A 14,862-nucleotide genomic window follows, 5' to 3' on the forward strand; every position below is an offset into this window, starting at 1 on the left:
AAGAATATAAAAATCAGGGCTGGGAAGGTGGCTCAGTGGTAGAGCGCTTGCCTTGCATGCATAAGGCCCTGGGTTCGATTCCTCAGCACCACATAAGCAAAAAGAAAAAAGCCAGAAGTGGCGCTGTGGCTCAAGTGGTAGAGCGTTAGCCTTGAGCTTAAGAGCTGAGGGACAGCACCCAGGCCCAGAGTTCAGGCCCCCGACCAGACCCCCCCCGCCAAAAAAAGAAAAACAAAGAATCTAAAAATTAGCTCGGCACCAATGGCTCAATGATGTAATCAAGATGCCCAAGATTTGAAGCCAGCCTAGGAAGAAAACTCTGAGGGACTCCATCTCAATTAACCAGCAAAATGTGTGGCTCAAGAGGTAGAGTGCCAGGGGCTGGGAAGGTGGCTCAGTGGTAGAGTGCTGGCCTTGCATGCCTGAGGCTCTGGGTTTGATTCCTCAGCACCACATAAGCAAAAAGAAAAAAGCCAGAAGTGGCACTGTGGCTCAAGTGGTAGAGCGCTAGCCTTGAGCTAAGAGCTGAGGGACAGCACCCAGGCCCAGAGTTCAGGTCCCACGACCGGACCCAAAGAAAAAAAAAAAAAAAAAAAGAGGTAGAGTGCCAGCCATGAACAAGAAAATCAATCAAGAACACAAGGCCCTGAATTCATGCCTTGGTACTGGCACCATAAAAAATAAAAATCTAGCCAGGCGCTGGCGGCTCATGCCTGTAAGCCTAGCTATTCAGGAGGCTGAGATCTGAGGATCATGGTTCAAAGCCAGCCCAAGCAGGAAAGTCTGTGAGATTCTTATTTCCATTAAACCACTAGAAAACCGGAAGTGGCGCTGTGGCTCAAGCAGTAGAGCGCTCATCTTGAGCTGAAGAGTACAAGGAGTTCAAGCCCCATGGCCAAAAAATAAAATAAAATAAAAATCTAAAAATTGTTTTAGGCAACTTAATCAAAGACATTCTATTAAAATACAATGTAAAAACTATAGAATACCTTGACAGGTGGTGTAGAACATGGAGAAGGAGTCATCACACAGGTTTCTTGACTATTGTAAGAAGGGCTGTTAGTCAGGTTCAGATAGAGCTCATCTTCATTGGTGAAGTTTTCCTGATTGTCCACTTCTGGAGAGATGCAGATTACTATGGCACTAGTGTTATCTGCTCGGAGCATGCGCTGTCTCCAGCGGCCTAGCGCGCGATTCACAAGCATTTTGGCACAAGACTGTCCATGCTCACCCTGTATTTAAAAGAACAGGAAAAAGAACTGTAACTTGGTTGTCACTACATCTTTATCAAATTAAAAATGAGATGTTAATACAAGCAGGGGTGGCTCATGCCTCTAATCCTATCTACTCAGGAGGCTGAGATCTAAGGATTTTGGTTCAAAGCCAGCCTGGGCAGGAAAATCCATGAGACTCTTATCTCCAATAAACCACCAGAAAACCAGAAGTGGCACTGTGGCTTAAGTGGTAGAGTGCTAGTCTTGAGCTGAAGAGCTCAAGGACAGCACCCAGGCCCAGAGTTCAAGCCCCATGACAGACCAAAAAAAAAAAAAAAAGGAGAGAGAGAGATGTTACATTTGGCCTAAATAATTAAGTAAAGCTTCTAAACACTCAAACATTATCCAAAAATCCCAGTGAATATGTTAAAACAGGACATTTCTACATTTCATAAAAGTAAGTCTTATCCTATGGTTATAATTTCACCAATTATGCTGGGCATGATATTACATACTGTAATTCCAGCATTTGAGAAGCTGACAGAGAAAAGATTGCAAGTTCAAAGTTAACTAAAGACATGCAGTAAGACCACGTTCCAAAACCAAGAAAAAATTCACTTGTGGGCCTAGGATATGGCTCAAGTGGTAGAGCCTCTGCTTAGCAAGCACATGCTCTAGTCAAACCAAGTACCACAAAAAATAATTTTAGGGCTGGGAAGGTGGCTCAGTGGTAGAGCGCTTGCCTTGCATGCCTGAGGCCCTGGGTTCGATTCCTCAGCACCACATAAGCAAAAAGAAAAAACCCGGAAGTGGCGCTGTGGCTCAAGTGGTAGAGTGCTAGCCTTGAGCTGAAGAGCTGAAGGACAGCACCCAGGCCCAGAGTTCAGGCACCACCACCGGAAAAAAAAAACAAAAAAAAAAAAAAAAAAAAAATAATTTTACTCAAAATATTTTTATATATTTTAAATATTTTTAGTAAAAAAATTGTATTTACTTAGAAGCATTCAGAATGACAAAACAGCTGCAACTTTTTTATTTTGCAATTACAGAGTGGTATTAACAGAACAATTATTTCATATAAGCTGCGTCAGACAACTGAAAATGAAATAACTACTGTCTTGTTGCTGTGCACCAACAAGAACCTGCTTTAAATTTCCATGCCAGTTTACAATCCCTATCTTGTACAAGGCAAAGTTAGTGGCTACTGAAAATACCACCAGAACAGGCTATCTAATAACACATTCTGTAGTGTGTTAACTATCCAAAAAAAAGACACTGTACAGTTTAAAACAAATCTTACACAGCCTTACATTTCAATTTTTTTCTTTAAAAAGAGTGAGTTGTGGGGGCTGGGAAAGTGGCTCAGTGGTAGAGCGCTTGCCTTGCATGCATGAGGCCCTGGGTTCGACTCCTCAGCACCACATAAGCAAAAAAAGAAAAAAGCCGGGAGTGGTGCTGTGGCTCAAGTGATAGAGCCCTAGCCTTGAGCTGAACAGCTGAGTGACAGCGCCCAGGCCCAGAGTTCAGGCCCCACGACCGGAACCAAAAAAAAAAAAATTTAAAAAAAAAAAAAAAGAGTGAGTTGTGTACAGGGAAGTTAAATGCTTTACAGACAAAAAAAAAAAAGCTACACTAGAACCAACTTATTCATCATTATTCTCTTCATCTTCATCCTCATCCTTTTCATCTTCCTTTTTCCCTGTCCTCTTTATCATCTTCATCTTTCTCCTCTTCCTTCTTCTTCTTGTTCTTTTCAGCCTTCACAACTTCCTATTTTTGCTGCATCAAGTTTTCCTTTAGCGCAGTACACAGCAATATCCTTTTTGTATTTTTCCTTCGTCTTAGCAGTTTTCTTTTCATAAGGATGATTGTCATCTGCAGCAGTGTTGTTCCACATCTCTCCCAGTTTTTTGGCAACATCACCAATAGACAGGCCAGGATGTTCCCTTTGATTTTAGGGCAATAACTCAGAACAGAACAAAAAGAAGGCTGAAGGAGGCCTCTTGGGTGCACTGGGATCCTTGAACTTCTCCCCTTTGGGAGGGATGTAGGTTTTCATTTCTTTTTCATAACGAGCCTTGTCTGCCTTGGCCATCTTGGCCATGTCTTCAAATTTCCCTTTCTCTTTAGCAGACATAGTCTTCTACCTCTCTGAAAAGTTGACTGAAGCATCTGGGTGTTTCTTCTTGTGCTTGTCCCAGAGAGTATACACAAAGAATGTATATGATGACATTTGCATCTCAGCTTCTTAGGATCTCCTTTGCCCATGTTTAGTTTTTCCTCCATAAGGAACAGAGCTGCTTGATGCTGATCTGGCTCTCACTTGCCCCTGTGCTGTATCTATGGAGTTCAATGTACTGCAATGACTATCCATATGTCAAATCTTTTAAAGTATTTTTGTTGTTGTTTTGTTTTTTTGCCAGTCCTAGAACTTAAGTGCAGGGCCTGGGCACTGTCCCTGAGCTTCTTTTGCTCAAGGCAAACATACTACCACTTGAGCCACAGTGCTACTTCCCACTTTTTCTGTTTATGTGGTACTGAGGAATCAAATCCAGGGCTTCATGCATGCTAGACAAGCGCTCTACCACTAAGCCACATTCCTAGCCCTTAAAATATTTTTATATTTTTAATGAAGAAACATGGTTTTCATTCTAATGTTGACTATAAAAAGTAATATAGAAGTTACTTTGAAAGGGCATAAACGAATTATTACAAACATAGTTCACAAATTAGACATTTGGGCATAGAGGAAAACTTACTCCAAAGGGCCAATTTCCTCCTAAAATCTAAGCTCTCAGCTTGGTGTTGTATATACACCAGTAATTCCAGACACTCAGAAGGCTAAAACAAGAGGATCACATGAGCCTACCAGCTTAAGAATAACCTGGGAAACAGAGAAAGCGATCTCATCTCTCAGAGTGGGGTTTAAAGGGAAGGGAAAGAAAAGGAGTGAGGAAAAGGATAGGGAGGAATTGCAAGAAGACAAACACTAGTTTCTACAAATCAAATCAATGGGGCTGGGAAGGTGGCTCAGTGGTAGAGTGTTTGCCTCACATGCCTAAGGCCCTGGGTTCAATACCTCAGCACCACATAAACAGAAGAAGCCAGAAGTGGCACTGTGGCTCAAGTGGTAGAGCACTTGCCTTGAGCTGAAAAGCTGAGGGACAGCGCCCAGGCCCAGAGTTCAGGCCCCCAGGACCGGACCCAAAAAAAAAAAAATGTATCAAGGGAGTAGTCCTCTGAATACTAGCCAGAGTAAATCCACATTGTAGCAAGCCACCATTTACCTGTTCTGTATGTAGACTACAGCAAAATAAAGCCAGTGTTGCCAAGTCTACCAGAATCCCTGACAGCAAGGACTGAACTCACACAAGCATAACTGGGTAACCAGTCCGATTGTCCAGTCTGGTTTTGTCTGTGCCTTAACTTGTATTCAGTTCTGTTCTGACTCTAGGTGGCAGTCTAAATACAGTTTTGCATTAATTCTGCTATAACCCTTAAATGCCATAAAAAATAGAAGCTTAGCGTGTTAATTATACAAAGGGACTAAAAAAAGGGTGATTGCAGTGTTTCACAATGCTTATTTCATAATGTAATCAGATTGGCCTCCTCTACTGTTTGTTCAACAGCATTCAGAGAGATTCCTTAAGCCACATATATATAGAGACAGGAAGTAACAGGCTGTTGGGAAATGGTGAGAGAAGAGGGCCAACAAGAAGTTATAGTCAGGCTGAAAAGGTGGCTCAGTGGTAGAGTGCTTGCCTTGCATGTGTGAGGCCCTGGGTTCGATTCCTCAGCACCACATAAGCAAAAAGAAAAAAGCCGGAAGTGGCGCTGTGACTCAAGTGGTAGAGTGCTAGCCTTGAGCTGAAGAGCTGAGGGACAGCGCCCAGGCCCAGAGTTCAGCCCCCACGACTGGACCCGTTCCCCCCTCCCCCCAAAAAAAGAAGTTATAGTCAAAGTATTGTATATAGATATATCTAAGCAGAACAATGAAACTTGTCAAAATTGTCTTAAGAAAAGTACAGAGGGATGAGGGAGAATGATGAAGGGATGAAATTAATGAAATACTTAGTTATGAATGTGTATTTGAAAACATCACAATGAAACTCCCCCCATACAACTAACAGATACTAATAGAAATCTTTTTTTTTTTTTTTTTTGTCGGTCATGGGGCTTGAACTCTAGGCCTGGGTAATATCCCTGTGCTCCTCAGCTCAAGGCTAGCACTCTACCACTTGAGCCACAGAGCCACTTCGGGTTTTCTGGTGGTTTATTGGAGATAAAGAGTCTCATAGTCTTTCCTGTCCAGGCTGGCTTTGAACCCTGATCCTTAGATTTCAGCCTCCTGAGTAGCTAGAATTACAGGCGTGATCCACCAGCACCCAGTAGTAATAGAAATCTTAAAATTACAAAATACAGAAAATTGGAATGCCAGATTGGCAAATTAGGGTAAATGCAACCCACCGATCTGTAAGTACCCCCTTAAAAATCCAAATACTCACACCAGGAGCCAGTGGCTCACCCCTATCTAGCTACTTCAAGGCTGAAATCTGAGGATCAGGGTTTAAAGCCAGCCTGGGTAAGACAGTCCACGAGACTCTTTTTCTTTTTTGTTTTTGTTTTTGTTTTTGGGTCCTGCCGTGGGCCTGAACTCTGGGCCTGGGCGCTGTCCCTCAGCTCTTCAGCTCAAGGCTAGCACTCTACCATTTGAGCCACAGCGCCACTTTCGGCTTTTTTCTTTTTGCTTATGTGGTGCTGAGGAATTGAACCCAGGGCCTCATGCATGCAAGACAAGCCCTCTACCACTGAGCCACCTTCCCAGCCCTCCACGAGACTCTTATCTCCAATTTACCACCAAAAATCCAGAAGTGTAGCTGGGTCTCAAGTGGTAAACCACTAACCTTGAACAACAACAACAACAAAAAAGCTCAGGTCAGTGCTGGTGGCTCATACCTATAATCCCAGCTACTCAAAGAGAATTGCAGTTCAAAGCCAGCCTTATCTCTAGTTAAGAACCAGAAAAACAAAAGTGACACTGTGACTCAAAGTAGTAGAATGAGCTTTGAGCAAAAAAAACTCAAGGACAGGGCCCAAGCCCTTAGTTCAAGCCCCACAACTGTCAAAATAAAAAACTCAGGAGAATGCAGATCCTGAGTTTAAGGCTCCAGAACTGGTGTGCGCACATGTGCACGCGTGTGCATGCGTACACACACACATACTCACACACACAAAATTGAAGAAATCAATTCTACCATTCACATATTTAGGAATTCTTTGCTCAGTGTGATTATAAAGACAGAATTCTCAAGACCAACCAGAACCTTTGTGTATGTATGAACTACTTTCATTTCCAATGTATACTAAACTACTAATGAAATATGAAACCTGTGTCATATTATCTGGACTGACTTACCATTATCTGACTTTATACATTCTATTTCTTTGTGTGGAAGGTTTCAACTTATCTGGCAAGGTCAATCCATTTTTGCTGGGTTGCAATTGATTTTAAAAATATAGGAGAGCCAGGCTCTGGTGGCTCATCCCTATAATACTAGTTACTCAGAAGACAGATCTGAGGATTGAGTATCAAAGCTAACATGGGCAGCGAAATCAAGATTCTTATCTCCAATTAACCATCAAAATGCCAGAAGTGAAGCTGTGGCTCAAGTGGTAGTACGCCAGCCTTGAGCACGAAAGCTCAGGGACAGTGCCCAAGCCTTGAGTGCAAGCCCCAGGACAAGCACACATACAAATAATAATAGTAATAATTATAATAATAATAAATAAGCAAGCAAGCAAGAATATAGATATAGAAATTCTACTCCTAGGTGTATACCTAAGAGAACTGAAGATATGTCCACACAAAAATCTATATGTGCATACTCATAGCAGTGATCTCTCAACCAAATATTGGCATATAAATGAACAAAATATACCCATGGAAAACAAATGAAGTAGTGATATAAGCAACAACATGAATAAACTTTAAAAACCTTATACTTCCTGGGGCTGGGAAGATGGCTCAGTGGTAGAGCGCTTGCCTTGCATGCATGAGGCCCTGGGTTCAATTCCTCAGCACCACATAAGCAAAAAAGAAAAAAGCCGGAAGTGACGCTGTGGCTCAAGTGGTAGAGTGCTAGCCTTGAGCTGAAGAGCTGAGGGACAGCACCCAGGCCCAGAGTTCAGGCCCCACGACCGGACCCAAAAAAAAAAAAACAAAAAAAACAAAAACCTTATACTTCCTGAAAGAAGTCAGTCACAGAAGGCTATGATCCCAATGAAAAGACATATCCTAAATAAATATACAGACAGAAAAGACAGTTGAGTATCATGGGTATGGTTATGAGGGTTTGGGGACAATGATGATGTAAAAGGGGGAACATCCTTAGACCACATTCCAGACATTTGACCAGAACATTATTTAACCAACAAATCAAATTATTGAGTCAGTTCTTACCATCAAGTATTTCTTTTCCTCTTGGTCTTGGCACATTGAGATGGCATCCTGAGGTGGAATCATATTCCATAGCCCATCACTCCCCAAAATAATGTACTTGTGCTTCTGGGGGTCAAGAGTATGAACACTTGTGTCTGGTTCAGGGGATACCACAAACTCACCACTGAAGAAATCATAGCTCCACAAATCACCTGGGGGAATGGAAGAAAAGATATAAGAAGTATTTCCAAGCTGGTAGTGTCACAACAATACACTAAAGGAGGAATATACATGTTCATTTTCACAGATGTAGACAAGCATTTGACAGTATTCAGAAGTCCATTCATAATTAAAAATATTTAGCAAATAAATAACAAAAGGGAGGGGTTGGCAATGTGGCTTAAGTGGTACAGTGCTTGCCTAGCATGCATGAAGCCCTGGGTTTGATTTCTCAGTACCACATAAACAGAAAAAGCTGGAAGTAGAGCTGTGACTCAAGTGGTTGAGTTCTAGCCTTTAGCAAAAGCAGCTCAGGGACAGTGCCCAGACCCTGAGCTCAAGCCCCAGGACTGGCAAATAAATAAATAAATAAATAAATAAATAAATAAATAAATAAATAAATAAATAAATAAATAAATAAATAAACAAATAAATGGAACTCTCTTGAACCAATAAGAATATACATCAAAAATGTGTAGCAAGGGCTGGGAAGGTGGCTCAGTGTAGAGCACTTGCCTTGCATGCTCAAGGCCCTGGGTTTGATTCCTCAGCACCACATAAGCAGGGGAAAAAAAGCCGGAAGTGGCGCTGTGGCTCAAGTGGTAGAGTGCTAGCCTTGAGCTGAAGAGCTGAGGGACAGTGCCCAGGCCCAGAGTTAGGCCCCACAACCGGACCCCAAAAAAAAAAAAAAAAAAAATGTGGAGCAAGCCAGGTGCTGGTGGCTCACACCTTTAATCCTAGCTACGCAAGAGGCTGAGATCTGAGGATCGCAGTTCAAAGCCAGTCCAGGTAGGAAAAGTCCCTGAGACTCTTATCTCCAATAAACTACCAGAAAATTGGAAGTAGCATTGTAGCTCAAGTGGTAAGAGCACTCACCATGAGCTGAAGAGCTCAGGGACAGCACTCCAGGCCCAGAGTTTAAGCTCCACAACCAAAATAATAATAATAATAATAATAATATAGTAGTAGTAATAATGTATAGCAATCATTTATTTAAGTTTTTAAAATATTCCATTTAGGGCTGGATGTGTTAACTCACTCCCATAATTCCAACTGCTTGGGAAAAAGATAGGAGGATGGAGAAGCAAGATCCCCATCTTAATAACAGCTGGGAATGACATTGAAAGCCTGTCACTCCACCTACATGGGAAGCTTAAATAGGAGAATCATGGTCAAGGCCAGCCCAGGCAAAAATCTAAGATCCTTTTGGGTGGTGGTGGCTCACACCTGAAATCCTAGCTACTCAGGAGGCTGAGATCTGAGAATCACAGTTCAAAGCCAGCCCGGGCAAGAATGTCCAAGAGACTCTTACCTCCAATAAACCACTAGAAGACCGGAAGTGGCATTGTGGCTCAAGTGGTAGAGCGCTAGCCTTGAGCTGAAGAGCTCAAAGACAGCACCCAGGCCCAGAGTTCAAGCCCCATGACCAACTAAAAAAAAAAACAACCTAAGATCCTATTTCAAAAATACCTAGAGGAAAAAGGCCTTGGGAATATAGCTCAACTGGTAAAATGCCTGTTTTTAAGTCCAAATCTCTAAGTTCAAGCCCCAGTGCCATTACCAAAATATATATATTATTACTTTAATAAATATAAAATATTAAAATTAGTATAATAAAATTAATGTACATATATTTACATATAAACTCTAAAAAAGCAATAAAAAACTATGACTATTATTGATAATTCTCTTCTGTTATGCCTTATAGTACCTTTCTAGAACAAAACATAGAAATAAATAAGATAGATGGGAGGGCAGGGATTGTAGGAGAAAAACAAAAGAGGAGGCAACAATGCTTAATAAGAAATGTACTCATTACCTTGCTCGTGTAACTGTAACCCCTCTGTACGGTATTTTCACAATAAAAAACTTATTAAAACAATTTTAAATTTTTTTTAAAGAAGCCGGGCGCTGGTGGCTCACGCCTGTAATCCTAGCTACTCAGGAGGCTGAGATCTGAGGATCGCGGTTCAAAGCCAGCCCGGGCAGGAAAGACCATGAGACTCCTATCTCCAATAAACCACCAGAAAACCGGAAGTGGCGCTGTAGCTCAAGTGGTAGAGCGCTCGCTTTGAGCTGAAGAGCTAAGGGACAGCACTCAGGCCCAGAGTTCAAGCCCCACGACTGACAAAAAAAAAAAAAAAATTTTAAAGAAATAAATAAGATAGCAAGGCACCAGTGGCTCACACCTACAAGTCTAGCTACACAGGAGGCTGAGACCTAGAAAGAAAAGGGTTTGAAAGCTTGAGCAGAAAAGTACATAGATAAGTTGATGTTAGGTGAAATGAAGCCCAAGGTAAGTAATCAAATGTTTTTTCTTTCATGCAATTGTTTCTAACATATTTTTAAAATGATTTCTTTGTTGCTTTGTATGTCCTTCCCCCACAGTATAACCCCTGCTTTCACTGTATTTGATGTTGGTAAAATTTGTGGAAGGGAAGGGAAAAAACAAATCGTTTAAATAGGGATACAGGTAGAACCATTGCAACAATGAGATGTACAAGTCGTTATGTTGAAAAACAAGCTTTAGGGCTGGGAAGGTGGCTCAGTGGTAGAGCGCTTGCCTTGCATGCGTGAGGCCCTGGGTTTGATTCCTCAGCACCACATAAGCAAAAAAGAAAAAACCGGAAGTGGGGCTGTGGCTCAAGTGGTAGAGTGCTAGCCTTGAGCTGAAGAGCTGAGGGACAGTGCCCAGGCCCAGAGTTCAGGCCCCACAACCTGACCGGAAAAAAAAAAAAAAGAAAACGAGCTTTACAACTTTGGTGGAGGGGGTGGGGGGGAAATGGGAAGGGATAGGAAGGGGAAACAAAGGTGGAGGCAACAATGTTTGATAAGAAATGTACTCATTATCTTGCCCATGTAATTGTAACCCCTTTGTACAGTATTTTTACAATAAAAAAAAAAAAAAAGTACATAGGACCATATCTCCAAAACAACCAGCAAAAAGTTAGTATGGAGGGCTGGGAAGGTGGCTTAGTAGTAGAGTGCATTGCATGCATAGGCCTTGGGTTCGATTCCTCAGTACCACATAAACAGAAAAAGCCAGAAGTGGCGCTGTCGCTCAAGTGGTAGTGTTAGCCTTGAGCAAAAGAAGCTTAGGAACAGCGCCTAAGCCCTGAGTTCAAGCCCCAGGATCAGCAAAAAATTTTAGCAGAGAGAGCCAGTGGAGCAAGGTAGCTCAAGGCTCTGAGTTCAAACCACATTATGTCTACAAAATGAAAGAATTTTATTCACTCATTCATCCATTTATTCATTAAGTGAACTGGGAAGAAGAAAAGTTACCATTATTTTCCTATAATTTTATTTCTACATGGAAAAAAAAGTACATGCCTGTGAATCCCAGCACTGAGGGGACTGAGATAGAAGATTGTGAATTTAAGGCCAGCCTGAACCTATACAGGGAAGGGGAAGGGAAGGGAAAGGGGGGAAAGGGGGGAAAGGGGAGAAGGGGAGAAGGGGAGAAGCGGGGAAGGAGAAAGGAGGAAGGAAGTGAGTCTCAAACTTCCAAAAACAATTGTTCTTTGTATTGGGGGGGGGCGCGGTTGTGAGTCTTGAACTCAGGGCTTCAGCACTGTCTCTGAGCTTTTTTTTTTTTTTTTTCTTCTCTCTGCAGTTTATTCAGGATCTCTGAGCTTTTTCACTCAAGACTCCTGCTCTAACACTGTGAGCCACAGCACCACTTCCGGTTTCCTGGTAGTTAATTGGAGATAAGAGTCTCAGGGACTTTCCCTGCCCAGGATGGCTTCAAACAGTGATCCTTAGATCTCAGCCTCCTGAGTAGTTAGGATTATAGTCATGAGCCACTGGTACCTGGCTTTATTTATTTTTGCCAATCCTGTGTCTGGGAGCTGTCCCTGAGCCTCTCTGTGCTCAGGCTAATACTCTACCACTTGAACCACAGCTCTACTTCCCGCTTTTTTGGTTTATGTGGTAGAGGAATCGAATCCAGGGCTTCATGCATGTTAGACAAGCACTCTACCACTAAGCTACATTCCCAGTCCAGAACTATTATTCTTATCCTCTACAAATATGTATAATATGTGTATAATAATGTGTATAATATATATACATATACACACACTGCTTTACTAAAACCATCCTTTCAAGTTTACAGTGACTGCTCTTATACTATACTTATCTATAGTTAAAAAAAATATTTTAGCTGGGCGCTGGTGGCTCACTCCTGTAATCCTAGCTACTCAGGAGGCTGAGATCTGAGGATCGCGGTTCAAAGCCAGCCTGGGCAGGAGAGACCGTGAGACTCCTATCTCCAATAAACCACCAGAAAACCAGACATGGCGCTGTAGCTCAAGTGGTAGAGAGCTCACCTTGAGCTGAAGAGCTGAGGGACAGCGCCCAGGCCTGGAGTTCAAGCCCCATGACTGACCAAAAAAAAAAAAATTTTTAATTAAAGGTGAGGTTGGGCCAGAAGCCAATGGCTCATGTCTGTAATTCTAGCTACTCAAGAGGCTGAAATCTGAGAATCACAGTTCAAAGCCAGCCTAGGCAGGAAGTCTATGAGATTAGTGATTAATCTCCAATTAACCAGCAAAAAGCCAAAGATATAGGCAGGATCAAGTGGTAGAGTGTTAGCCATGTGCAAAAAAACTCAGGGACAGCACCAGACAGTTTTTGTGCCAGGACTGGCACAAAAAAAAAATTAAAAGTAACAATTTATTAGTGAATATTCAGGTTCTTACAGGGATTCCAAGAGGTGTAACAGTTCAATAGCTAGAACCACATGTTTTTAAAGGATAGAGTATGCTTGTAATTATGAACTTCTAATTCTGGGTTCTACGTAGCCACAACCTCTTTGTATCTTGCCTAAGGGACTAGAATATGTATTCAACTTTACTTACTTGCTTTTTCTTTTTCTTTTTTTTTTTTGGTCGGTCATGGGGCTTGAACTCTGGGCCTGAACACTGTCCCTCAGCTCTTCAGCTCAAGGCTAGCGTTCTACCACTTGAGCCACTGTGCCACTTCCACTTTTTCTTATAGTCTTTTATGCTGGCATCAAGCTTGTCAAGTACATGTTGGCAGACTTCCTAACCTCTTTCAGGCCTGTCTGGAATGGCTCAACAGCTTGAAGAATACCTTAAGACTGAATGCATACATTAATTTTGCTCTCTGAAGGATGGATTGTAGAATACAACAAAACTCTACTTGTGAGTTCTTCATGAGCACGTAGACAATTTCTTAGGGTATGCTCTTCCTCATGCAATATAAATGTCAGACATCTGTTCTAGCTTCCAGGACCATTTCCAGGACTCTTGCCATCAGTCTGAAGATACTTTTCTCTCTAGCTCTTGGTTCTCTTCTATCTTGGGGGTGGTTTCTGGGATCATGAACTAGTACTTGTGAAAAGGAGGCTCTGCCTCATATCCCAAAACATGCAGGAGAAGCCTACAGCCAAATCTTGTGCATACTTTGTTATATTTTACGTTTGTTGTATTTTACGTTTCTTACAAATGACGCATATTTAAATTTCATTTTGAATTGTTCATCTCTAATACATAAAAATTAGATTGTGTATGTTGATTTATATGATATGGTCTTAACTGAATTCACTTATTAATTCCAGTAGCTGCTTTAAATATTTTTTGGTCACAGTTTTAAGACAGCATCTTGCTATATATAGCCCAGGTTAGGAGTTCAAGCACCTGCCACCATGATCAGCTCTTTCAGATTTTTCTAACCTCACCTCTAAATACTATCTTGTAAACATTTGGATATTCTTTTTTTTTTTTTTGTCAGTTATGGGGCCTGAACTCTGGGCCTGGGCGCTGTCCCTTAGCTCTTCAGCTCAAGGCTAGCACTCTACCACTTGAGCCACAGCACCACTTCCAGCTTTTTTTTTCTGGTTATGTGGTGCTGAGGAATCAAACTCAGGGCCTCATGCATGCAAGGCAAGCGCTCTACCACTGAGCCACCTTCCCAGCCCCGTCAGGCAGTACTTCTATCATTAAACTGCACTCTCAGTCCCTGACTTTTAATTTGGATTTATCTAATGGTTTCCTCATGTTCTCATGAGGAAGGGTTCGTGCTCAGGTTAAATTTTTTGTTGTTGTTGTTTTTAGAGTATTACATTGTTAAAATCATATCCCTCTCAGTTTATGACTTAAGAAAGGGCTGTGTGCTATTAATAGCAATGCCAAGTTTGGTCATTTGGTTAAAGCGCTGTCTAATGGCACTATAAAGATGCCTTTGTCCTAGTTATGTTTGTTTCAATGCTAGGAATCAAATAAAGGGCCTCACACTTGTTGGGCAAGTGCTCCACCACTGACCTATAGCCCCAGACCATGTTTTTTTCCTTTTTGTAACTGATTATTTATGAAGCTGTGGAGTGACAACTCAGGAATGTAAACATACTATATTTTAGTATTCATTGAAAATCCTTGATTATCCTGTCTTCTATTTCTTTACAGTGTTTCTTTAAACAGTATGGACATACAGATTATTTTTTATATATTTTATGGAAGCAGTATGAAGGTTCCTCAAAAGACTACACATAGAGCTGCCCTATGACCCAACAATCCCACTTTGGGGTATTTACTCAAATGATCACAAACAAGGCCATACTAAAGCTACCAGCACCCTGCATTCACCATAGCTAAGACATGAAACCAACACAGATGCCCCTCAGCAGATGAATGGATCAAGAAAATGTGGTATATATACACAATGGAATTCTATGCCTCCATCAGAGAGAATGACACCACCCCACCCCATTTGGAAAGACTTGGAAAAAATTATATTAAGTGAAGTAAGCCAAAGAAACATAGGTCCCATGGTTTCCCTTATTTGCAATAGCTAGTATATGTCTAGGACAAGCAGAAAGGTCAAAAGCTATGAACATATGACCAGATAAGATGATGGTAAGCCAAATGAACCCCAAGATAGAGACACAGAGATTTTATCTTTCTTGCTGTTGTTATTAGTATACTTAAAATATACTATGTGATTTTTTTTGTTTCTTTTATATGTTCTTCG

At 41.6% G+C, this 14,862-nt stretch overlaps 1 protein-coding gene and 1 pseudogene across 1 annotated transcript in view; both read right to left on the minus strand.

Annotated features, from left to right (window-relative positions):
- Ppm1d (protein phosphatase, Mg2+/Mn2+ dependent 1D) overlaps positions 1-14,862 on the minus strand; it is a 44,891-nt gene that overhangs the window by 9,138 nt on the left and 20,891 nt on the right. The window contains exons 4-5 of the mRNA XM_070027093.1: positions 7,675-7,865; positions 990-1,232 (exon numbers count right to left, since the gene is read on the minus strand). Of these exons, the coding sequence (XP_069883194.1) occupies positions 990-1,232; positions 7,675-7,865 (434 nt within the window). The remainder of the gene's footprint in view (positions 1-989; positions 1,233-7,674; positions 7,866-14,862) is intronic.
- On the minus strand, positions 2,858-3,482 carry LOC138830622 (high mobility group protein B1 pseudogene; annotated as a pseudogene).

This window comes from Dipodomys merriami, unplaced genomic scaffold (genome assembly GCF_024711535.1).
Source record: "Dipodomys merriami isolate MVZ:Mamm:240054 unplaced genomic scaffold, mDipMer1.0.p SCAF_19, whole genome shotgun sequence".
In the NCBI taxonomy this organism is placed as follows: domain Eukaryota; kingdom Metazoa; phylum Chordata; class Mammalia; order Rodentia; family Heteromyidae; genus Dipodomys; species Dipodomys merriami.